Below are 26533 nucleotides of genomic sequence, written 5' to 3' on the forward strand. Positions count from 1 at the left end.
ATAGCGGACCTATCAGCTGCCCTAACCACAGGGTTTTTTCCTTTTAGGAATTTATTTTAAAAATTCTTACAAGTTGGATTAAAGTCCTTGACCCCAATAATACTTTAGTAAATCAGTTTTGATAGATTAGCACAGCTATGGAATGTGCTGTGCTGTGATATGTTCATATGCAATTATCCATCATTCAAAAAATAATAATTATGAATGAAGCCTCCAGGAAATATGTAATACATTTCAAGTAATACTCAATGTCTCATGGATGAGAATTCTTTAGCAATATGCATATTTATTGACATTTCTAAAATACTTCTCAGTGAAACAATTACACTCAAATTAAATTGCTTAAGAAATGTTTAATTTTAATTTATTTTGGTCACGTGGACTTGAATTATTATTCCATATTCCACTACCATCACTCCTCTACAATCCACTTTCTCGGGACTCTCCTCAGGTGGTCCCATTCCTACCTGTCCCTACATAGCCAACATGTCCGTAACATTAGCTTCTCCCACCCCACATAGTCACCTCAGGAGTACTCCAAAATTACATCCTTGGGCCTTTGCATTTCTTCATTCACATTATTCTGTGGCAACATTATCCGTAGGCATGGGATCAGATTCCATGTGTATGCTGATGACACAGTTCTAGTTCTCTATGAAACCCCTGAGACCATTGCTTGTATCAAGTAATGAAAGTTCTGACTCATTCTCCAAATTAAGAGACCGAGATCAAAGCCATTGTGCTTGGGTTCCACAAAAGATTCTGACTGAGTGCTGCTACCCAGCTACTTGCTCAAGCTGAACATGACGGTGTCATGTCCAACCCTAAGCTGGGCTTTTTATTAAATCATTCTTCAGGATGTGGGTGTCGCTGGCAAGGCCAGCATTCGTTGCCCATCCCTAGTTATCCTTGAGAAGGTGGTGGTGGTGGGCTGCCTTCTTGAACCATTGCAGTCCATATGTTGAAGGTGCTCCCACATTGCTGTTAGGTAGAAAGTTCCAGGATTTTGACCCAGCGACAATGAAGAAACAGCAATAAACATCCATGTCAGGATGGTGTGTGACTTGGAAGGGAACTTGGAGGTGTTGTTCCCATGCACCTGATGCCCTTGTCCTTCTAGGTGGTGGAGGTCGCCGGTTTGGGAGGTGCTGCCAAAGAAGCATTAGTAACTTGCTGCGGTGCATCCTGTAAATAGTATACACTGCAGCCATGATATGCAGGTGGTGGAGGGAGTGGATATTTAAGCTAGTAGATAGGGTGCCCATCAAACACTGCTTCAATGGTGTTGAGCTTTTCAAATCACTCAGCTTAATGAACAGATCGAGCCACTTCATATCCTTTTACCAGTTGCTGTGGGATGTTTGAATTTTCATAACTGACAGACCGATCCAAAATAATTGTCAGTCATGCATTTAACTAAATTGTTAAAACAGTCTGCTCAAAATTAGTTTGGCTCAAATGTAAATTGCAAGTTCTTACTTACAAGCTTTATTTAAAATGGTGTAATTATCTTTAATAACAGATCAATTGGAAATCATTATGGTAAACTATAAAGTAATAACTAACAAAGACAGTACTTTTTTTTTAAAAAGTGAAAATTTAAGTTTTTAGTTTTCGACACTTGACTGTATTCTCCAGATAAATAATAAACTGAACATATACTATGTCCCTCTCCAAAAGCAATTAACAGAATCCCAGTAGAACAGAAAACGATACTGTCTAAATCACTGAATCATGGGGGAAGTGTAATCAAAAGAATCTGGGTTTGAATCTGTTGTCAGCTTTCATCTACTTGAGGTCAATAATGTGAATACCATTATTGTATTAGATGGTAAGGGTTAAATATTGTTACTGTGGAAAATTGACAAATGGAACTCCTGGGTCAAGATCAAAGAAACACTGCCCAAAATGGCACAGCAAATTCTGCAAAACCTGCTCGGTAAAAAAGCACTTTTTCACATGATTATCTCATAAAATGGAGTGCCTGAAAATCTATTTGTTACACAGTGCTTTGCCATATAGACATATTTAACCTCAACCACGGTGACTTTGTATTACTGTTGTTATTGGTTATAATAATTATAGAAGATGGAAAAAGTCAATTGTACTAATTTCTTGCTAAATAGTGAAGTGTTGCAGTCAGTATGCCAAGCACCAATATATGTAATGTTACAGCCTTCATTTAAAATAGTGGTAATTAACATTGCCGTAAACTATACAGGAAAGACAGTGAAGAAAACAGTATTTTTTATCTTAAATTTTCACTTTATGTAGTTTTCATCACTTTCAGCTCAGTTTCACTGCATCCTCTAAATAAATGACAAATGGACATACTGTTCCTTTCTGAAAAGCACTTACATGATTAAGTGGAACAGGAAATTATTTAGAAATATATATAAATTTTACATCATTCACATTAACATTAAGCCTGATTTTTATATTCCTTGAGGTATTGGTGGTATATGTTCTAAATATCTATTACAACTGGTTGTATTTCCTAAATATCTATTACAACTGGTTTCTGATTCTGAATTACATTTTTGTCACTGTTTAAAGCTTGTCCACAATAGGCTGTCTATAATAGTATATGGGTGATTCACTAGCGAGGCATGTTTTCATTTCTGGAACCAAGGATCCAAATCCAGTTCAGGCTGGTTATCATCTCTTTCTGCTAGTTGGAAGGGCATTAATTGAAATGAGTTTGGTAGTCTCAATCCAGTTTCTTGTGAAATCAAGGACATAACATTAAATTGCTCATAATTCAACTCTAACTGGCAATTTCACGCCAACATAATCGCTGTGAGAAATGAGAGTGTCATACTGGCATGCTAATTGTGAAATATAAATGTAAAGAAGATTGGCCAAGTTTTTTTTTTTTTACAGTGAACATAAAGGGGTAACATTTATTGGCTTCAATGGAAATGAAAATCGAATGCAGTGTAGATTCGCTATCAGCCCATTTTGCACTACTGGTATTGACTAATTCCAACCCCAAAAACTTCTATACTCCCTATTTTCTTACATCAAACAATACATTTACATTTCCTGCTCACCAATTTCTGCATGTATGAGCCTAGGTAGTGAGTGTCAGCAGGATATTAAATTGTATGGCTAGCACAACCAACCAGATCCTGTTCTCACCTCAGGTCCACATAGATTCACTTTCCGGCAGAGGTCACTACACAGCAATCAGGAGCAGGGACCCTTGCTGATTTTTTTTTCCACCCAAGCCCAGGGTGAGTACATTGCTGAGACCAGCTGGCTTAGCACAGGCTACAACATAATTCTCAACTCTCACTCCCTCAGAGGCCAGTTTTCCAGATTGGTGAATGTACCCTATCGTCATTGACCAATATTTTCAAAGTACTGAAATCAATCGTGTGATCCAACATCTAAGGAGACAAAAAATGTGAATTTGAGGACAATAATGCATGTACAACCCAATCTCTGGGCAGTTGATGAAGCAGAATTATGTGATCCTTGTAAAAGAAAATATAATGTAATTATTAAGTTTTACTTAAACTGGAAACTCCAGTGGATACCATACAGTTACTATGTTGATTTGATTCTTTTAAATCATGGTTTTGTATGGTTTAGAAAGGCACAAGAATTAAAGATTGTTAATTTAGAATAAGGCAGTCACAGATTACAGTGCACTTTATAACCAACTGACATCAGTAGGAAATGCAATGTTATTAATCTGATGGTAGTTTTGTTCATCTTTTTCCACATAAGTTTCACCTTTGGCTCAATAGTAATATTTGTTTCTTAAGTTACAGAAACATAGGTGATAACTGTTTAATGCAAATATAATTAAATCTTCAGGTCTTTTAAACCTGGCTGCTGACTTCTTCAGTTTGAAAGCCATCTGCAATATAAAAGTAGCTTCTGCATAACTCTCGGTAGAGCGTGATATATCTGGAGGCTCTCTTTGTCCGTGGAACCACATATCTCTCTGTAAATTCAGTCGTACTCAACTGTCGTTTACTTTGTGCTACCAGCACACGATTGATGAAGGTCAACGCATATGAATAGCAGTTGTACTCATATTCATTGTACCTATAATTATGAACAACAACAATCATATTTAGAAAATTGACCACTCTATTGTGATTGCCATGTTTATTAAAAAGTAACTTTGAGCAGCTGAGCATAGGTGGAATAAGTAAGAGGTAAGGACCCATGGAAGGAAACATTATACACCATTGTTGTGTATCATGTGAAACTTGTAGGTTAATGATGGTCAGATGGAGTCGGATGATGTGTATTCCACTCAAACAACCAGACGACAACTTTTTTTAATACAAGTCTCTCTCACGAATGAAGTATATATTGTATTCTGCATGCTGTGTTATCTTTATGCAACATATGTAGGGGCATAATAAAAAAAAAAGAAACTATCCTTATAAGGATTGGAATTTGCTCCAATATGCTGCTTTATTATCTTAGTGTGTAGTGGTATCCAGTACATTTGTTATTTTGTAAAAATATGAGCATGCAGATATTTGTTTTTGGTCAGCTGTGTAACATGAATGATGATTCTGCAATAGTGATGCTCCAGAATGTTTTATTTGTGTTTTCCCCCCAATCTTTTCTCATGAAGGTATTGCCTCAAGCTGGAGTTGAGTTTCAGGGGGTGCCGATATCGCCAAGTGGCAGTTCTTCATGTGTGAGCTTAGGCAATCACAAAGCGCATCATAGCCAAGCCCAACCTGACTTCACCTAGCATCCATATATGTTCAATTTCCAGCAAGGGGCATCAGAAGCCCATACTGCCACCCCAGATTAAATTAGCTAACACATCACAGACCAGGAATCAAACCTGGAACTTCTCAGTTCAGTATAACTCAGCACTACACCAATCAGTGCACTTATCCACTGGTAGAAATGGGTGGCAACAGGATGGGGGGAACCTAAAGGGAAAGAGGATTATACAAAAAACTTGATACCTTCTTGGGTTTTACTAAGGCATTCATTTTTACTAATTAAACAAAAATTGAGGATAATCACTTACAAAATAAACTCTAAGTCTGCTTTGGAAAAGCCCAGCTACAATTGGAGCATCCATGTGTGATGGATTTGATTCAGTGGTCTGTGTAATGTGTATAATCCAGGTCAAATGTGTGATAAGGTTTAGTAGTTGTGATCAGTGCAATGCTGTATCATCTGTACTAAACCTACTAATGAATTGCCATAGTGTGTAGTTAAAATGTGGAATTCTCTGCCACAAACTGTTGAAGCAGAACCCATAAGTTATTTTAAAAGTAAATTAGATAGTTATTTCAAAAATAATATTAAAAAAAGATATGGGAAGTGAGCAGGAGACTGGGATTAAACCAAGGGTTCACATGGTGAAAACATCAACATAAACTTGATGAGCCAAGTGACCTGTGTTGTGACATACTATGATTCATACCTGTTGGGTAGCCATATATCAGCTGTGGAGAATTGCTCCAAGTAAACATCCCACTGGTTAATTAAACTGTACATGTCTGGCTGTACCAGTGGAACACAAACACATTCCTCCCAACCACGATCATCTCTTTGGACACCAGTTTCAATGTAATTGTACACAACTCCTGCAAAAAAAGAATAGTGTGAACTAAAAGGGTTACTGCCTGCAGCATATGCTGCATTTATATGTAAATGAATAATATATTAAATGTGGGACATTTAAGTTTTAATTTTAGTTAGAACTCTGAATAGGATAGATTTCTCCTGAGGGAATGGTTTCATTTCACTGGTGTCTGTCAGGTTCGTCATGGAAAAGGCCCCATTGCTGCACTGCTCAAGCACATCACCTGGTCACTACTAGTGCAGTATTGATGACACAGATTGTGTCCTCCTGGCTGAGAATAGAATGGGGTTGGAGAGGGTGAGAGAAAGGGGTTTTATTAGGGTAGTAATGAGGGCAAGCTAACAATTATTAATCTCATAATTATTGTTAGTTTCATACCAATCATCATATAAACAAAATTAGAAATCAGAAAATGTGACGCAACATTTTTTTTTGTCCTAACCATTCTTAAAGCTTTGTATTCTTGCACATTATAGAAATTTTCTGAAAGCTTTTTGAAGTATCTGTCATTTTGTGCTTAAATTATGATTGTTCTTTTCTACTAGGGAGAAATGTGATTTTATTCTAAACTCACCACTGGTATTTGAGATTCCAACATGAAGATCAGATCTTCCATCATATTCTCTAGAAAAAAAGTATAAATCTATGTTAAAATTCAATCCTTCAGAACACTTTACTTCTTACACTACAACATTAACTGGATAATGAAACACCTATTGGTAAGAAATATTAAAAGGAAATAAATAAAAAGGACCTAAAAAAGAGTCACAGTAAATAATGAAAGGAATGAAAAATGAAAGAAATAAGATGGTTAAACAAAAATATATGTAAGTTGGAAAGAAATGAAATATGAAAAGGTGGAAAAGAAAAACATAAATGAAAAGAAAGTTGGAGAGAAATTCTCACAACTCAGTATGTTAACAAAATGAAAGATAAAGAATGGAAAACAAAGCATTAATCGAAATAAGGGAAACGAGAAAGGAAAAAAATGATAAGCAATTTAAAAATAAACTTAATTGTGTATTATAATGCCTAGAGACTTGAGTACATAATCCAGGCTGACACTCCAATGCAGTACTGAGGGAGTGCTGCACTGTCGGAGTGCCGTCTTTCAGATGAGACGTTAAACCCAGTCTGCCCTCTCAGGTGGATGTAAACGATCCCATGGCACTATTCGAAGAAGAGCAGGGGAGTTCTCCCGGTGTCCTGACCAATATTTATTCCTCAACCAACATCACTAAAAGTGATTATCTGGTCATTATCACATTGCTGTTTGTGGGACTTTGCTGTGTGCAAATTGGCTGCTGCGTTTCCTACATTACAACAGTGGCTACACTTCAAAAGTACTTCATTGGTTGTAAAGCGCTTTGGGACATCCTGAGGTCATTAAAGGCGCTATATAAATGCAAATCTTTCTTTTATTACAAAAGTCCTATTTTCTTTCCAACCCTATGACTGTCACTATATTTGAGTAAGAATTCCACAATATGTTTCTCATAGGAGTGAAATCTTCTATTTTTGTAAATTTACATGCCACCTACTGGCACTAAATATTGAAAAAAAATAAACACCCAAGACTTATAAAGCTTACAAGTGCTGTACTTGTGAAAGAACCATTGTATTCAGTGAACTGTGGAGACTAATCTGCTTTGGCAATTAATAATCCAAAGCTTAAGAGTTGTATTAAAAAAAATAAAGACTTGCATTTATATAGTGCCTTTCACAACCTCAGGATGCCCCAAAGCGCTTTACAACCAACAGTGTACTTTTTGAAATGTCACTGTTGGAACGCAGGAAACGCGGCAGCTAATTTGCACACAAAAAGTCCCACAAACAGCAATGAAATAAATGGCCAGGTCAACTATTTTTTTTAGGTGTTGGTTGAGGGATAAATGTTGGTCAGGACACCGGGAGAACGCCCCTGCTCTTCTTCGCAGAGTGCCATGGGATCCTTAATGTCTACCCGAGAGGGCAGACGGGGCCTCAATTTAATGTCTCATCAAAAAATGGCACCTCCAACAGTGCAGTGCTCAATCAGTACTGTACTGGAAGTGTCAGCCTAGATAATGTGCTCAAGTCTCTGGAGTGAGACTTGAACCCACAACTATCTGCTACCACTAAGCCACGACTGACAGGTAACCAAATAGCTGAATAACCAGTTAGGGAACAATGAGGTTGGCTATCTTCCACAGCGTCTTTGTTATTTTCCAAGAATCCTGTGCTTCTCCGAGTGTTTTACTAACACACAAAATTTTTGATGTCATAAACCCTCCTCTGATGGGTTAAATCAAAAACTCTGTTAAGAAGTTCAACCATCACTTGATGATCCAGGGTTGGAGCATGTAGAATCATAGAAATTTACGGCACAGAAGGAGGCCATTCGGCCCATTGTGTCTGTGCCGGCCGAAAAAGAGCTATCATGCCTAATCCCACTTTTCAGCACTTGGTCCGTAGCCTTGTAGATTATGGCACTTCAAGTGCATATCCAAGTGCTTTTTAAATGTGTTGAGGGTTTCCGCCACTGGAAACAGTTTCTCCTTATTTACTCTATCAAAACTGTTCATGATCTTGAACACCTCTATCAAACCTCCCCTTAACCTTCTCTGTTCTAAGGAGAATAACTCCAGCCTCTCCAGATAACTGAAGTCCCTCATCCCTGAGACCATTCTGGTAAATCTCTTCTGAACCCTGTCTAAGGCCTTGACATCCTTCCTTAAGTGTGGTGCCCAGAATTGACCACTATACTCCAGCTGAAGCCTAACCAGTGTTTTAGAAAGGTTTAGCACAACTTCCTTGCTTTTGTACTCTATGCCTCTATTAATAAATGTAAGGAATCTTACAACACCAGGTTATAGTCCAACAAATTTATTTTAAAATCACAAGCTTTCGGAGATTATCCCCTTCGTCAGATGAATGAGTGAAAAGGTTCTCAAATCGTATATCTTATACTATGCTGGGACAGCATCACACCAATCAAAAGGTGTCGTTGTTATTCAAACAGGCCAGTCACGGAGAACAGCACGTCCCAGTACACTGGATATACATTGTGTCAATTGCACAGACAGGCAGAAAGAAACCCAAAATGGCAGAGAGAGAGAGAGAGAGAGAATATTAAAAAACATAATTTTTCCCCCCTTTTTGCTGGTGGGGTTACATGTAGCGTGACATGAACCCAAGATCCCGGTTGAGGCCGTCCTCATGGGTGCGGAACTTGGCTATCAATTTCTGCTCGACGATTTTGCGTTGTCGTGTGTCTCGAAGGCCGCCTTGGAGAACGCTTACCCGAAGATCGGTGGCTGAATGTCCTTGACTGCTAAAGTGTTCCCCGACTGGGAGGGAACCCTCCTGTCTGGCGATTGTTGCGCGGTGTCCGTTCATCCGTTGTCGCAGTGTCTGCATGGTCTCGCCAATGTACCATGCTCCGGGGCATCCTTTCCTGCAACGTATGAGGTAGACAACGTTGGCCGAGTCACAGGAGTATGAACCATGTACCTGGTGGGTGGTGTCCTCTCATGTGATGGTGGTATCCGTGTCGATGATCTGGCATATCTTGCAGAGGTTGCCGTGGCAGGGTTGTGTGGTGTCGTGGATGCTGTTCTCCTGAAAACTGGGTAACTTGCTGCGAACGATGGTCTGTTTGAGGTTGGGTGGCTGTTTAAAGGCGAGTAGTGGAGGCGTGGGGATGGCCTTAGCGAGGTGTTCGTCATCATCGATGACATGTTGAAGGCTGCGGAGAACATGGTGTAGTTTCTCCGCTCCAGGGAAGTACTGGACGACGAAGGGTACTCTGTTGGTTGCATCCCGTGTTTGTCTTCTGAGGAGGTCTATGCGATTATTCGCTGTGGCCCGTCGGAACTGTCGATCGACAAGTCGAGCGTCATATCCCGTTCTTACGAGGGCGTCTTTCAGCATCTGTAGGTGTCCATCGCGTTCCTCCTCGTCTGAGCAGATCCTGTGTATTCGTAGGGCCTGTCCATAGGGGATGGCCTCTTTGACGTGGTTGGGGTGGAAGCTGGAAAAGTGGAGCATCGTGAGGTTGTCCGTGGGCTTGCGGTAGAGTGAGGTGCTGAGGTGCCCGTCTTTGATGGAGATTCGTGTGTCCAAGAAAGAAACTGATTCTGAGGAGTAGTCCATGGTGAGTTTGATGGTGGGATGGAACTTGTTGATGTTATCGTGTAGTCTCTTCAGTGATTCTTCGCCGTGGGTCCATAGGAAGAAAATGTCGTCGATGTATCTGGTGTATAGCGTTGGTTGGAGGTCCTGTGCAGTGAAGAAGTCGTGCTCGAACTTGTGCATGAAAATGTTGGCGTATTGGGGTGCGAATTTGGTCCCCATGGCTGTTCCGTGTGTTTGGGTAAAGAACTGGTTATCGAAGGTGAAGACATTGTGATCCAGGATGAAGCGGATGAGTTGTAGGATGGCGTCTGGAGATTGGCTGTTGTTGGTGTTGAGTACTGAGGCTGTTGCAGCGATGCCGTCATCGTGGGGGATACTGGTTTAGAGTGCCGAGACGTCCATCGTGGTGAGAAGTGTTCCTGGTTCAACTGGTCCGTGGGTGCTGAGTTTTTGTAGGAAGTCTGTAGTGTCGCGACAGAAGCTGGGGGTTCCCTGTACGATGGGTTTCAGGATGCCCTCGACGTATCCAGAGAGGTTCTCACACAGGGTTCCGTTGCCTGATACGATAGGACGTCCGGGTGTGTTGGCTTTGTGTATCTTTGGGAGGCAGTAGAAGTCTCCCACGCGGGGAGTACGTGGGATGAGAGTGCGTAGGATGCTTTGAAGGTCTGGATCGAAGGTCTTGATCAGTTTGTTGAGCTGGTGGGTGTGTTCTTTGGTCGGATCTGCGGGTAACTGTCTGTAGTGTTCCTGGTTGTCCAGTTGTCGGTATGCTTCTTTGCAATAGTCCGTTCTGTTCTGTATGACAATGGCTCCTCCTTTGTCCGCTGGTTTGATGACGATGTTTCGGTTGGTCTTGAGAGCGTTGATGGCGTTGCGTTGTGCTCGGGTGACATTCTGGACTGTCTTCTGAGTGCGCCTGATGAATCTGGCATTGACGCATTTCCTGACAGCTTGGGCATACATGTCAAGCTGAGGGTAGCGACCCTCCGGAGGAGTCCAGTTTGACTCTTTCCTCTTCGGTTGCTGTACCGTGGATCCCTCTGTCTGCTGTTCTGGATCATTGATTGTCTCATTAGGTTCGCTGTTGAAATCTTGGGGTTTGTGGTAGAATTCCAGGAGCCTCATTCTCCTGATGAATTCCTCTGTGTCCGCCGCGAGACCGATGCGGTCCATTTTGGTGGTGGGGCAGAAATTGAGCCCTCGGCTGAGAACCTCGATTTCGTCTGGTTGAAGGGTGTGGTCGGACAAATTGATGATAGACTTCCCTGTGGTTGTAACCGTGGTACCGGGGTATCTATTAATAAAGCCCAGGATCCTATATGCTTTTTTAACAACCTTCTCACCTTGTCCTGACACCTTCAAAGATTTGTGTACGTGCACCCCCAGGTCTCTGTTCCTGCATCCCCTTTAAAACTCTACCATTTAGTTTATATTGTTTCCTCATTCTTCTTACCAAAATGCATCACTTCACACTTCTCTGCGTTAAATTTCATCTGCCATGTGTCTGCCCATTTCACCAGTCTGTCCATGTCCCCCGGAAGTCTGTTACTATCCTCCACATTCTTTACTACATTTCCGAGTTTCATGTCATCTTCAAACTTTGAAATTATACCCTCTATTCCCAAGTCCAGGTCATTCATATATCAAAAATAACAGTGGTCCTAATACTGATCCCTGGGGAACACCACTGTATACTTCCCTCCGGTCTAAAAAACACTGTCATTCATCACTACTCTCTGCTTTCTGTCCCTTAGCCAATTTTGTATTCACGCTGCCACCGTCCCTTTAATCCCATGGGCTTTAATTTTGCTAACAAGCCTATTATGTGGTATTTTATCAAATGCCTTTTGAAAGTTTATATACACATCAACCGCACTACCCTCATCAACCCTCTCTGTTACTTCATCAAAGAACTCAATCAAGTTAGTCAAACACGATTTTCCTTTAACAAATCAGTGCTGACTTTCAATTATTAGCCCATACTTTTCCAAGTGCCAATTAATTTTGTCCTGGATTATTGTCTCTAAAGGTTTCCCCACCAATGATGTTAGGCTGACTGGCCTGTAATTACCGGGTTTATCCCTCTCCCCTTTTTTGAACAGGGAGTGTAACATTTGCAATCCTCCAGTACTGTTCCCATATCTAAGGAGGGTTGGAAGAGTGTGACCAGAGCCTCTCCACCCATACTTCCCTCAGTAACCTAGGATGCATCCCATCTGGACCAGGTGACTTTTCTATTTTGGGTACTGTCAATCTTTTAAGTACCTCCTCTTTATTTTTATCCTATCCAATATCGCTTCTACCTCCTCCTTTACTGCTACAAGGGCAGCATCCTCTTCTCTCGTGAAGACAGATGTGAAGTATTCATTTAGTACCTTAGCAATGCCCTCTGCCTCCACAAGAAGATCTTTTTTGTCCCTAATCGGTCCCACCCTTCCTTTGACTATTTATATGTTTACAAAAGACTTTTGGGTTCCTTTTCATGTTAACCGCTAATCTATTCTCATACTCTCTCTTTGGCCTTCTTATTCCCTTTTTAGATCTCCTCTGTACTTCCTGTATTGAGCCTGGTTCTCTACTGTATTATGAACCTTACATTTGTCATAAGCCTCCTTTTTTTCTTTCATTTGAATCTCTATGTCTTTAGCCATCCAGGGAGCTCTAGCTTTGGATGCCCTTTCTTTTCTCCTCGTGGGGATGTGTCTACTCTGTACCCAAACCAACTCCTCCTTGAGTTCAATTACTGTATTGCCTTCCAATTTTTGATTCCAATCCACCTGGGCAAGATCCCTTTTTAACTCACTGAAATTTGCCCTCTGCCAATTAAGCATTTTCACGTTTGATTGTTCCTTGTCCTTTTCCATAACTATTCTAAACCTAATGATATTATGATCACTGTTCCCCAAATGCTCCCCCACTGAAACATGCTCCACTTAATTCCCCAGAACTAGATCCAGTACAGTTTCCTTCCCGGTTGGCCTGGAAACAGAGTGTTCCAGAAAGTTCTCTTGAACACATTTCAGGAATTCCTCCCCCTCTTTGCTCTTTACACTATATTGAGATAATTGAGTCCCCCATTATCACCACTCTATAGTTCTTGCATCTTTCTGTAATTTACCTGCAAATTTGCTACTCAATCTCCTTCCCACTATTTAGTGGCCTATAGCATACACCCAGTAGCGTAATAGCTCCTCTATTGTTTCTTAATTCTAAACAAATAGATTCTGTCTTTGACCCCTCAACTACATCATCCCTTTCCAGTTCTATAATAGTTTCTTTGATCAATACTGCTACCCCCCACCCCATCCTTTCTTTCCTGAATACCTTGTAGCCAGGAATATTAAGTTCCCAATCCTCCCCTTCTTTCAGCCAGGTCTCTGTTATTGCTACTATATCATAGTCCCATGTGGCGACTTGTGCCTGCACCAACCTTATTTACCATGCTACATGCATTTACGCACATGCACTTCAAACTCATCTTAGACTGCCTCGCATTTCCCCCCCGTCTAATCCCCCACCTATTTCTGAACTATTCTTTACTCTAGTGCTACTTGTCCATCCCAGTCCTCTTTGCACCTTGTTTCTCCTCTCTACGGTTTCATCCTGGTGCCCATCCCTCTGCCAAATTAGTTTAAACCCTCCCCCATAGCACTGGGGTTAACCTCCCTGCCAGGACATTGGTTCCAACTCTGTTGAGATAAAACTCGTCCATCCTGAACAGATTCCTCCTGCCCCAGAACTGTGATATATCAATCACTTATATTTGTAACTGGTCGTTAGACCATTTAATATTCTACAAGAAGACCACACATTAATGATAGATTTACAGTTTTTGATTTCTCAAAAGCAATACCTCCTCCTATACTGCTGACATAGCTGCAAGACTGGGCCTGCGGCAGGTGGTGAGCGAACCAACATGAGGGAAAAACTTACTTGACCTCGTCCTCACCAATCTACCTGTCGCAAATGCATCTGTCCATGACAGTATTGGTAGGAGTGACCACCGCACAGTCCTCGTGGAGACACTATCCAACGTGTTGTGTGGCACTATCACCGTGCTAAATGGGATAGATTCAGAAAAGATCTAGCAGCTCAAAACTGGGCATCCAAGAGGCGCTGTGGGCCATCAGCAGCAGCAGAATTGTATTCCAGCACAATCTGTAACCTCATGGCTCGGCATATTCCTCACTCTACCATTACTAACACGCCAGGGGATCAACCCTGGTTCAATGAGGAGTGTAGAAGAGCATACCAGGAGCAGCACCAGGCATAACTAAAAATGAGGTGCCAATTTGGTGAAGCTACAACACAGGACTACATGCATGCTAAACAGCGGAAGCAACATGCAATAGACAGAGCTAAGCGATTCCACAACCAACGGATCAGATCAAAGCTCTGAAGTCCTGCCACATCCAGTCGTGAATGGTGGTGGACAATTAAACAACTAACGGGAGGAGGAGGAGACTCTGTAAACAACCCCATCCTCAATGATGGCGGAGTCCAGCACGTGAGTGCAAAAGACAAGGCTGAAGCGTTTGCAACCATCTTCAGCCAGAAATGCCGAGTGGATGATCCATCTCGGCTTCCTCCAGATATCCCCGCGACCTCTACTACCTAGAAGGACAAGAGCAGCAGGTACATGGGAACACCACCACCTGCACGTTCCCCTCCAAGTCACACACCATCCCGACTTGGAAATATATCGCCGTTCCTTCATTGTCACTGGGTCAAAATCCTGGAACTCCCTTACTAACAGCACTGTGGGAGAACCTTCACCACACGGACTGCAGCAGTTCAAGGAGGCGGCTCACCACCACCTTCTCAAGGGCAATTAGGGATGGGCAATAAATGCTGGCCTTGCCAGCAATGCCCACATCCCATGAACGAATAAAAAAAAACTAAGTTATTCCCAACAGAATATATATTGTTTTTCGTTCTACTTTTTGCTTTCTAAGAACATACTTGAAGGTCCCAAATCTATATTTCTTAATTTTAAAAGGTATAATTAATCTTCTATCCCATATATGAGTATGCAGGACCCGTGGCCTCTAACGTTGGACAAGGGGCACTAAACACATTTGATCAGGCAGTAAAAAAAACTTGTACGAATATGGAATAGATTATCCAATTAAACTGGACGGGGCAGGACATCACCCCAACCTCAATCCCCTAGTCCAACAGGTCTAATATTGTACAATACACATTTCTCAATCTGTTGTCCGTATGAGAGAGTACAGTAATCTTCTTTGAGGTTAATTATAGAAAATGCAGCCTATAAATATAAAATTAGACGTTAACATGCTTTTTTCGGTTTCAAACCGTATCACCGAACACGTACCAGCTTTTAGTAAGTAGCAGAAGATTTGAGATTAATTTCAACGCTGTAAATTACTACTGGTTAAGATCTCCGTTTGATTATCGATAGTCTCTTTACCTCAGGAATGATCCTTTAGTAGGTTTGATCAGGAATGAGCACTTTTCATGATGTCCATCTACAAAGGAGTTCGGAATACTGACCGGGGCATCTTCCAGTCTTCGTCCTATGAGACTCTGACCACAGATCGGACACTGCTCTGGCACATAAAAGCAATAAATATCTTTCTCACAGTGATGAAACATTATAATACGATTCTCCATTTCTTCCTTTACGAAACAGTGAGGCACAGAAGTCCCTGAACCAGAAAGGCAATTGGTTTCAATCCTGCCGTCACTTTAAATACCAATTCCATTCAGTTTCCTAGTCAGTAACGATGTGATTGACAGAAGCAAGAGCCAATGAGAACTTCAACAGTAAACATTTCGGATGGTGTTTGGTTGCTGGTCCTTGGGGGAGAAGCTCGGCTTGGATCAAAGTGAATTGCTCCCGTTCCACTTATTGGGAACAGCGCAGGTCTGTAGAGATAAAACAAAAAGAAAAATTACTGAGACAGATTCTCCGTCTGAAACAGTAACCTGTCCATTTTTTTCAGATGCTGACGGAGCTGCTGTGTATTTCCAGCATTCCCTGTTACATTTTACTACTTCTTATGTGTTGGGGCTACTTCTTCGAATAGGAAATAGGCTGAGGCAGACACAAACTAACTCTATTAACTAGATGGCAATGAGATTTTTACACCATAGTCTATAAAAAGCATAGACAAAAAGCAGGTTAGGGTAACTTCATTGTTTGCTGCCTACTATTAAGGGGCTTTGTAGGTGTAGCTATGTCGAATAGCCTTTTCCAAAAATTCATGCCACACCTGCATCATTACGTTTTTTTCAACCTTTTTGACTCAAAGGCAAAACAATTCTAGTTACAGACATGATTGGCAATGCAATTATGTAATTTAATCACTCATCAAATTGTTGTGTAACAGGCCAGCGCCTCTATGATAAAGAAATCCTGAAATTATTTCAGTAAGAACTTAAGAGGGAAAAGTTAGCCATTATAAACCAGAGTTCTTCATAACGAGTGAATATTGACCTGAGCGCTGTGATCACTTTAAAGTACAATTCTCATTCAAAGCTGGAGCCAGTGTATTGTAACTGAGAAAAAAACAAACCAAAGAAGACTTGCAGAGTATAATTGCCCCATTTAAAATCATATAAACCTCAAGATTTATGTAACCGTATTATGTTTCTAATGATATATGTTCTTACTGTTACGATTTCTACATTTCTGTTGCTTTTGAATGAGTGTGTAATGTGAGTATTTCAGTGGTGAAGATTTTGTTGGTAAGTGTCATGATATAAGAACTCTAGGAGTATCCATCTTCTGATGTAGAATCTCCAGTATTTGTAGCTTATTTTTATTATGAATAACAAAGTTCCCTGATGTGTATATACTATAGACAGGTATTTCCCCTATTGTGTATATATTGTACAGGTATGACTTATGATTTTTAAAATTTACCTTAGATACTTTCCTCACACTCAGCACCAAAGACTGCTCCCAGAAGAACGCCATTGCTTCCTATAAACTAAAGTGTGACTTTACATACCCAGGAATTGATCACAAATCCATATCACTCTGTTTGGCTTTACATGTAATCTCCTTAACTTCAGAAAGCAGTGGAATAAACTCTCTATCCAACCATCATTTGGGATATAAACTAACAGTTTTATTAACAATAAGTAGATAAGCAAAGAGCAGCAAAAACAAACAGCAAATCTGCAGTAATATACAGAACCTAGCTATCCACCTTGGAAAATAGACAATAACAAACAGCCATATCACCTGCATTAAAACTCACAAGAAAACTGGACTTGAAACAAGGTCCTTGATCATAACTTTATGTGGAGGTTCATTGCTAACTTTCTGTGGAGCTTGCTGGCCATCTCTGTCTGATGGTTCAGAAGGACGGCTGAATTGGGGAAAGTCGGCCCAAGATATACTTCCACTTCAAAAGGAAACAAATATGTATCTCTTGTGATTGCAAAAGGCTGACAAACATCCATGGAATTACAAAACTAAACAGGGCTGAGCTAGCCAGAAACAGTCTTCAATGTGATAACATAGGAAGCTGCTCAAATGTAATAGTGTATATATGAACAGCTAACTGAAATTTATGCAAATATACCTAGCCAAAAAGCCTGACTAGATCAGCACCCACCTATAACTGCTGGAACAATACAACTGTCACCTAGTAGTAGCAACCCGCTTTGAGTTCCTATCTGCAGTGCAACACCTAAACAATTGTAAACAATTTTACAACACCAAGTTATAGTCCAGCAATTTTATTTTAAATTCACAAGCTTTCGGAGGCTACCTCCTTCCTCAGGTGAACGATGTGGAAATGAAATCATTTCCTTTCCACATCGTTTTCTTGTGAGTTTTAATGCAGGTGATATGGCTGTTTGTTATTGTCTATTTTCCAAGGTGGATAGCTAGGTTCTGTATATTACTGCAGGATTTCATTTCCACATCGTTCACCTGAGGAAGGAGGTAGCCTCCGAAAGCTTGTGAATTTAAAATAAAATTGCTGGACTATAACTTGGTGTTGTAAAATTGTTTACAATTGTCAACCCCAGTCCATCACCGGCATCTCCACATCACACCTAAACAGATAGAGACATGTGACAGAACACTAATGGCTTTCCACTTAACAGACAATAGCATATTAAAACAACCTTTTACTTACATACGAACATACGAATTAAGAGGAGTAGGCCATTCGGCCCCTCGAGCCTGCTCTGCCATTTGATAAGATTATGGCTGACCTGATTGCGACCTCAACCCTACTTTCCCATCTACCTACTATAACCTTTGACTCCCTTGTTAATCAGGAATCTATCTAAATCAGCCTTAAAAATATTCAATGACCCTGCCTCCACTGCTCTCTGAGGAAGGGAGTCCCACAGACTCATGATCCTCTGAGAGAAAAAATGTCTCCTCATCTCCAGCTCAAATGGGAGACCACTTATTTTTAAACTGTGGTCCCTAGTTCTAGTCTCTCCCACTAGGGGAAACATCCTCTCAGCATCTACCACTCTAGTCCCCTCAGGATCTTATAAGATCACCTCTCATTCTTCTAAACTCCAGTGTATACAGGCCCAACTTGTACAACCTTTCATCATAAGATAATCCCCTCATCCCAGGAATCAGTCGAGTGAACCTTCTCTGAACCGCCCCGAAAGCAATTATGTCCACTCTTAAATAAGGAGACCAAAATTGCACACAGTATTCTAGATGTGGTCTCACCAATACCCTGTACAGCTGTAACAAAACATCTCTACTTATATATTCCATTCCTCTTGCAATAAATGACAACATTCCATTTGCCTTCCTAATCACTTGCTGTACCTGCATACTAACCTTTTTGTGATTCATGTGCCAGGACACCCAGATCCTTCTGTACCTCAGAGTTCTGCAATTTCTCTCCATTTAAATAATATACTGCTTTTCTATTCCTCCTGCCACAGTGGACAAGTCCACATTATACTCCATCTGCCAAATTTTTGCCCACTCACTTAACCTATCTATATCCCTTTGCAGACTCCTTATATCCTCTTCACAACTTACTTTCCTACCTACTTTTGTGTCATCAGCAAATTTAGCAACCATATATTTGGTCCCTTCATCCAAGTCATTGATATAGATTGTAAATAGTTGAGGCCCAAGCACTGATCCCTGTGGCACTCCACTCGTTACATCTTACCAACCTGGAAATGATCCATTTATGCCTACTCTATGTTTCCTGTTAGCTAACTAATCCTTTATCCATGCTAATTTGTTACCCCCCGCACCATGAGTTCTTATTTTGTGTAGTAGCCTTTGATGTGACACCTTGTCAAAAGCCTTCTGAAAATCCAAGTACACCACATCCACAGGATCCCCTTTATCCACTTTGCTTGTTACTTCCTCAAAGAACTCTAATAAATTAGTCAAACACGATTTCCCTTTCGCAAAGCTGTGTTGATTCTGCCAAATTGCATTGAGATTTTCTAAGTGCCCTGCTATAACCTCCTTAATAATAGATTCTAGCATTTTCCCTATGATAAATGTAAGCTAACTGGCCTGTGGTTTCCTACTTTCTGTCTCCCTCCTTTCTTGAATAGAGGAGTTACATTCACTATTTTCCAATTTGATGGGACCCTTCCAGAATATAGGGAATTTTTGAAAATTAATACCAACGCATCTACTATCTCTGCATTGCAACCAGCACCATTCCTGTCATCAATGGGTTTCCCAATGGGAATTCCCCTATATGAGGTGTTTGGAGGAAGGGGAGGACCCATGGAAGGATGCCAGGCAGCTTAAGCTGTACAAGAAGTGCTTTGTACTGGTACCCTCATATTTGCATCTGCAGGCAGAGACCACTAGGCAAATAGAGTGTGCAATGATTCCTCTTCTCAAAGCAAGCTGGAAAGCCAGACTCGATGGTGCAACAATGATGTGTAAATACCTCACTAAACATAAGATTAGATGCACCCCTGTCACCGTACATCGTGCTTTCAATGGCACTGCATGAACGAAGAAAGAGAAATCTTGCATTTATATAGCACCTTTCACAACCTCAGGATGTCTCAAAGTGCTTTACAGCTAATGAAGTACCTAAGAAAGGATATACTTGCCACAGAGGGAGTGCAGCGAAGGTTCACCAGACTGATTCCTGGGATGGCAGGACTGTCGTATGAGGAGAGATTGGGTCAACTAGGCCTGTATTCACTCGAGTTTAGAAGAAAGTGGGGGCATCTCATTGAAACGTATAAAATTCTGACAGGGCTAGACAGATTGGATGCAGGGAGGATGTTTCCCCTGGCTGGGGGGTCTAGAACAAAGGGTCACAGTCTCAGGATACGGGGTAGGATATTTAGGACTGAGATGAGGAGAAATTTCTTCACTCAGCGGGTGGTGAACCTGTGGAGTTCTCTACCACAGAAGGCTCTGGAGGCCAAGTCGCTGAATATATTTAAGAAGGAGATAGATGGATATCTAGACACAAAAGGCATCAAGGGGTATGGGGAGAGAGCGGGAATATGGTATTGAGATAGAGGATCAGCCATGATCATATTGAATGGCGGAGCAGACTCGAAGGGCCGAATAGCCCTTCTATATTTCTATGTTTGAAGTGTAGTCACTGTTGTAATATAGGAAACGTGGCAGCCAAATTGAGCACAGCATAGTCCCACAAACAGCAAAGTGATAATGACCAGATAATCAGTTTTAGTGATGTTGGTTGAGGGATAAACGTTGGCTCGGATGCCAGGTGAATTGCCCTACTCTTCTTCAAATAGGGCCATGGCATCTTTTACATTCACCTAAGAATGCAAATAGGGTCTCGATTTAACGTCTCATCCAAAAGATGGCACCTCCAACAGGGCAGTGCTCCTTCAGTACTGCACTGAAGTGCCAGCCTAGATTATGTGCTCAAGTCTCTGCAGTAGGACTTGAACCCACAACCTTCTGACTCAGAGGCAAAAGTGTTACCACTGAGTCGTGACTAACACATAACCAAATAGCCAAAATATCTATTTAGGGAACAATGGGGTTGGCTATTTCTCAAGGAGTCTTTGGTATTTTCCAAGCATCCTATGTATTTCATTGTGTTTTTAAATACTGTAGTAAGATCCTGCCTGTTGTAATGATAGATTATTGGCAAAGGATTATTATTAATAGGAAGCAAGCATTTTAATAATACATACAGTGTTGGTTACGTGAATGCCAGGAAAAATATTGTGATACCATGTTGATGAATGTTTCTTTATATGTAAAAACTGAATAGAATTCCAATCATTATGTTACTTTTATTTCTTAATCCAAGTTTGGAACAGTCCATTATAGAAAATATATTTGCCTGGTGCCGCAGAGAAAAGCTATAGCAACAACAACAACAACAATTTATGTAGCACTATTTACTTACTCTTTAGAATGCTCTACCCCAGAGGACTGTGGATGCTCAGGGAATCAAGGGATATGGGGATAGGGCAGGAAAGTGGAGATAAGGTAGAAGATCAGCCATGATCTTATTGAATGGCGGAGCAGGCTTGAAGGGTCATATGGCCTATTCCTGCTCCTATTTTTTATGTTCTAACAGGAAAAAATCTCGAAGCCCTTAGGAGGAGAAAATAGTGGATGGAAGGGAAAAGAAAAAATGGAAAGGGTGGGGGGAAACCAAAGGCGAAGATAGAGATAAGGTTTCTTGAGGAGGTTTTTAAAAGCAGAGTGTATAGTTGCAGGGTAGAGGGTACTGGCCAGGATGTTCCAGAGGGCAGGAGTGTAGAGGCTGAGGGAGAAGCTCAGTGTCAAAGCAGCAACGGGTGAGTGCAAAGATGTAAGGTAAGAGAAGATCACTAAGGTAGGGCAGGCAAGCCATGGAAGGATTTGAAAGTGAGGAAAATAATTTTGAAGTCAACTTGCTGGAGCATAGGGAGCCAATGAAGGTTGGAGAGTCCTACTCCAGAGACTTGAGCACATAATCTAAACTAACAGGACAAATTCAATCCGGCCAATTACCGTCCCATCAGTCCATTCTCAATCATCAGCAAAGTGATGGAAGGTGTCGTCGACAGTGCTATCAAGCGGCACTTACTCACCAATAACCTGCTCACCGATGCTCAGTTTGGGTTCCACCAGGACCACTTGGCTCCAGACCTCATTACAGCCTTGGTCCAAACATGGACAAAAGAGCTGAATTCCAGAGATGAGGTGAGAGTGACTGCCCTTGACATCAAGGCAGCATTTGACCGAGTGTGGCATCAAGGAGCCCTAGTAAAATTGAAGTCAATAGGAATCAGGGGAAAATTCTCCAGTGGCTGGAGTCATACCTAGCACAAAGGAAGATGGTAGTGGTTGTTTGAGGCCAAGCATCTCAGCCCCAGGGCATTGCTGCAGGAGTTCCTCAGGGCAGTGTCCTAGGGCCAACCATCTTCAGCTGCTTCATCAATGACCTTCCCTCCATCATAAGGTCAGAAATGGGGATGTTCACTGATGATTGCACAGCGTTCACTTCCATTAGCAACCCCTCAGATAATGAAGCAGTCCATGCCCGCATGCAGCAAGACCTGGACAACATCCAGGCTTGGGCTGGTAAGTGGCAAGTAACATTCACGCCAGACAAGTGCCAGGCAATGACCATCTCCAACAAGAGACAGTCTAACCACCCCCGTCTTGACATTTAACGGCATTACCATCGCCGAATCCCCCACCATCAACATCCTCGGGGTCACCATTGACCAGAAACTTAACTGGACCAGCCACATAAATACTGTGGCTACAAGAGCAGGTCAGAGGCTGGGTATTCTGCGGCAAGTGACTCACCTCCTGACTTCTCAAAGCCTTTCCACCATCTACAAGGCACAAGTCAGGAGTGTGATGGAATACTCTCCACTTGCCTGGATGAGTGCAGTTCTAACAACACTCAAGAAGCTCGACACCATCCAGGACAAAGCAGCTCGCTTGATTGGCACCCCACCCACCAGCCTAAATATTCACTCCCTTCACCACGGTGCACCGTGGCTACAGTGTGTACCTTCTACAGGATGCACTGCAGCAACTCGCCAAGGCTTCTTCGACAGCATCTCCCAAACACACGACCTCTACCACCTAGAAGGACAAGGGCAGCAGACACATGGGAACACCTGCACGTTCCCCTCCAAGTCACACACCATCCCGACTTGGAAATATTGCCGTTCCTTCATCGTCACTGGGTCAAAATCCTGGAACTCCTTACCTAACAGCACTGTGGGAGAACCTTCACCACACGGACTGCAGCGGTACAAGAAGACGGCTCATCACCACCTTCTCAAGGGCAATTCGGGATAGGCAATAAGTGCTGCCCTTGCCAGCGACGCCCACATCCCATGAACGAAAAAAAAAAGTACTTCAGTGCAGTACTGAAGGAGCTCTGCACTGTTGGAGGTGCCGTTTTTCAGATGAGACCTTATACCGAAACTCCATTTGCATTCTTGGGTAAATGTAAAAGATGCCATGGGACTTTGGGAGTATGGGACTTTGTGCAGGTGAGAACCTGACCTACAATTTTTCAAATAAGTAAAGCTTGTGAAAGGTTGAGGCATAGAGGTTGTCTAGGACAGCGTTAGAAAAGTCAACCTCAAGATGATGAAGGTACAGGGAGAAGTACGGGTGGAGGTGGGCAATGCTGCAAAGGTAGAAGAAAGTACTCGTTAACAGAGCGGATGTGGGTAAGGTAGACAAACTCCGTGTCGAGCAGTATGGCAAGCTTCCATATTTCCTGAATCAGCCAGAGGGCAGGTTGATGGAGTCAAAGGAAAGCTTAGGTTTTAAAAGCCTGAAGATTTTAAGAGAGAGGAATGACTGAGGACGGTAAGAAGTTCAACAGTTTTGAGGTACTGGGAAAAATGAGTTACAGTAAGAATAGTACAGCCCAAAATTCCATTGGTCTTTTCTGGCTTTATCTACCTGCACTTTCAGGGAATTATGAATTTGAACTCCCGTGTCTACCCATTCAGTCATACCTTTCCATCGAGTGTATACTTCTTTTCCTTGATGTTCCTCCCAAAATGTGTTATCGCATTTATCTGCATTAAAATACATCTGCCCATTCCGCTAACCTATGTCCTCCTGAAGTCTGTTACAGTCCTCGCTGTTTGCCAAACCTTCTAGCTTTGTGTCATCAGCAAATTTTAAATTGTGCTCCCCATTCCCAAGTCCGCCTCATTATAAACAGAGAACAAAAGTGTACCAAGCACTGACCCACAGCTTGTTTATTTTACAAATACAGATGGACTTTTTATATGGAAGTTTTGGAGAAACAATATTAGCTTAATTTGTGAGGCTTTGTACATGGTATGGCACCGAAAGGAAATTAATTAATTTTACACAGCACAACTGCACTTGGAATAGTGATCAAATAGAACAGGCTCAAGTCATCTGAGATGAAGCTAAACGTGTTAGGAACATGCAGATATCCAACCAACTTACTAATCACATATTTAAATATTCAACCTATTGATCAAATAGAGTCAGACACAAAATGTTTTTTTTCAGCAATTTCTCTAATTAAGGGAAAAGAGAACCTGTGTTGCCATTGTTAGCTATTTTTATACTGATTTAATTCTTCCAATTCAAAGCTTGCAATTTGTACTAGATCCTGGATACTATGTGGTTTGTTCCTTTATTGTGTACGATTGTACAGTGGATGTAATGTTATAGCTGATAATGAAATGAGTAGCGAAGCCTTACAGACCAGTACAGTGCCATGTTTAATCACAGGTCTATGCTGAGTGCATGTCAGATGAGGACAGGACTAGGTTTGGCAATGATGCCTCCCGTGGTTGATAACAATCCCTGCCAACAATCACTGACAAGACTTGTACATGAACATTTGGGTAAGGTACCAAAGGGCATTTGGTTCTAATGGAACTGCAGCCCAGGGGTAGAAAAGGGCGAAAATGGGTGCGAAAAAAAAATCTGTATCCTCAAAATAAGCCACTGTACATGATGAGGTATTGTGGAATGCCCACTTATTTCACAATTGAGGAAGACGTCAGAGCTCATGAGTGCCTTATAGTTGTTCTCATGTGTGGAATAGACTGTGTGCTACACTATTCCCATTGTGTCCTGTGATGTTTGTTCCTGCTATTTTTAATATTCCCTTAGACAGGGTAAATTCACTGGATCATTTGAGATTCAAATACATGGAGTGAATAATGGAGCTTGTGTAAATGTTTAGCTTCACAGGTACATGAGAAAACAAAAATTAGAACATGCTGCTGAACCTCCTGTCAACACCTGCAAGAAGCAGAATGCTGCTCTCACCACTTCCAATTCCACAAAGCTGCTCTAAGTTTAATATTACTCCTCTAAAGGACATTCCTTGCAGCTCTAGAAAAGGGAAAAATACTCCTCATTATGATGTTTCCACTCAGTGAGAAGCATCCTGCTGACAAGTGTAATAAAAAAATGTATGTAATAGGGTTTACCAAAATATCTTTAATATGAACAGTAGTTCTTAATTTAATATGGCTGACTTTTTTGATTGATTTCTAAAGCTTATTTGTAATCCTTTACTCAGGTACTCCAAGCTGAGAGCCTGACATACAACCTACATATTAACACTGCAGCCCTCGTAGTCTTTACTAATCTATAAACAAAAACTATGTACAGTTAGCATAACAAATACTGTCACAAGCATTTGGATGGTTAAGATCTTAACAACTACTTACCTCATAAAATGAACTTTGTGGTTATTTGTAGTGACTAGTGATGCTGGAGCTCAAGAAATATTTCCAACTATATTTATTTCAGTGACACTGAACTATAAAATAGGAAAAAAATCTTCTGGCACCTTAAGAACACACTTAATGAAGTAATCTTAGCTGCATAGAGAGAATCCAAGATTCTTCCTGAATCTCCAGATCTCACGTACTTTTAAACTCTCACAGGATTTCACTATAGTAACAATTTACACAATAGCACCCACCTGTGGCACACTCAGGTTATCCAAAATAACTCTCTACATTGCACTCAAACATCCCTCTTATAGAACACTTTTTACATGGAAAAGTCCCAAATTTTTCTATAAACACATTGATCTGATTATTGTTTGCTTGCATAAAAGTAATCACCACTTTTGGACAAGTTTAAAAGCAGACAAGAGGTGAGATGGGGCAGGCAGGGGTATGTAATCACAACTGGTTTCTGATCTTTGTTGCTGACAGCCTACCAGTTACATGGATTATTTCTCCCACCCCACATTAGTGTTAAGCCTGTGTGAACATTTTATTGAATATTTGTCTAAATTGAGTAATGTGCTTGGGTAATATGGCTAGATTTTTCTCTAGCTGTTTTTTCTTCCTTGCCCCTAGTCACTTGGGGTGCTGTTTAAACTTGCCATCCAATAAGAAGCCTAAGTGCCTAAGATCAAGTCAGAAATTCTGGGAATTCTCAACTTCAGTGGGGACGGAAAACTAGGGGTAGTGGATCAGCTGCTTATTATTAATAATTATTATTAAATTGTGAATTACCCCCACTTGTGTACTTCCAACGTATAACAAGCAGAGGGTTGGTTCACTGCTTGAATTTTGATGTTTGTTTTGTTGATTTTTAATTATTTTTTAAAAATAACAATCTGTGCCTCCACATCATACAACCCTGAAGTAAATAGGAAAAAAAAGTGGCATTTTGTTAAAAATCTGATTTTTGGTATCCAGTTTTCATTTTATATATCGCCTGATGTACCCAATAAAAACTGAAATAAACAGAAAATGTCAGAAATAAACAGTTGGTCTAGCAACATCTGTAAAGAGAACAGAGGGGTTATTGTTACAGGGGTAGTGTTTTCCAGAGTTTTGCTTTTGTTTAAATTTCCAGCATTTGCATTTTTTTTAACCTTCACTCAAAAAGTGCAGTCTGGTCCCCAGCTGATCCTGCTA

General features: G+C 41.2%; 1 protein-coding gene across 1 annotated transcript; it reads right to left on the reverse strand.

The window, feature by feature from the left end:
* Positions 1-269: 269 nt before the first annotated feature.
* On the reverse strand, positions 270-25510 carry LOC137334137 (MKRN2 opposite strand protein-like). The gene is made up of 5 exons (XM_067998669.1): positions 25325-25510; positions 15132-15589; positions 6153-6202; positions 5417-5579; positions 270-4059 (listed from the first exon to the last, which is right to left on the reverse strand). The coding sequence occupies exons 2-5, from the start codon at positions 15332-15334 to the stop codon at positions 3831-3833; spliced, it is 645 nt and encodes a 214-aa protein (XP_067854770.1). The 5' UTR covers positions 15335-15589; positions 25325-25510; the 3' UTR covers positions 270-3830.
* Positions 25511-26533: the final 1023 nt, after the last annotated feature.

The sequence above is a fragment of the Heptranchias perlo genome, chromosome 17 (genome assembly GCF_035084215.1).
Source record: "Heptranchias perlo isolate sHepPer1 chromosome 17, sHepPer1.hap1, whole genome shotgun sequence".
Lineage (NCBI taxonomy): Eukaryota > Metazoa > Chordata > Chondrichthyes > Hexanchiformes > Hexanchidae > Heptranchias > Heptranchias perlo.

Coding starts and splice junctions, on each gene's coding strand:
- LOC137334137 (XM_067998669.1), bottom strand. CDS start 15,334: ATGGAGAATCGTATTATAATGTTTCATCACTGTGAGAAAGATATTTAT. Junction 5,580..6,152: donor TGGAATCTCAAATACCAGTG/GTGAGTTTAGAA, acceptor CTTTTTTTGCAG/GAGTTGTGTACAATTACATT. Junction 4,060..5,416: donor GATATATGGCTACCCAACAG/GTATGAATCATA, acceptor TCATAATTATAG/GTACAATGAATATGAGTACA.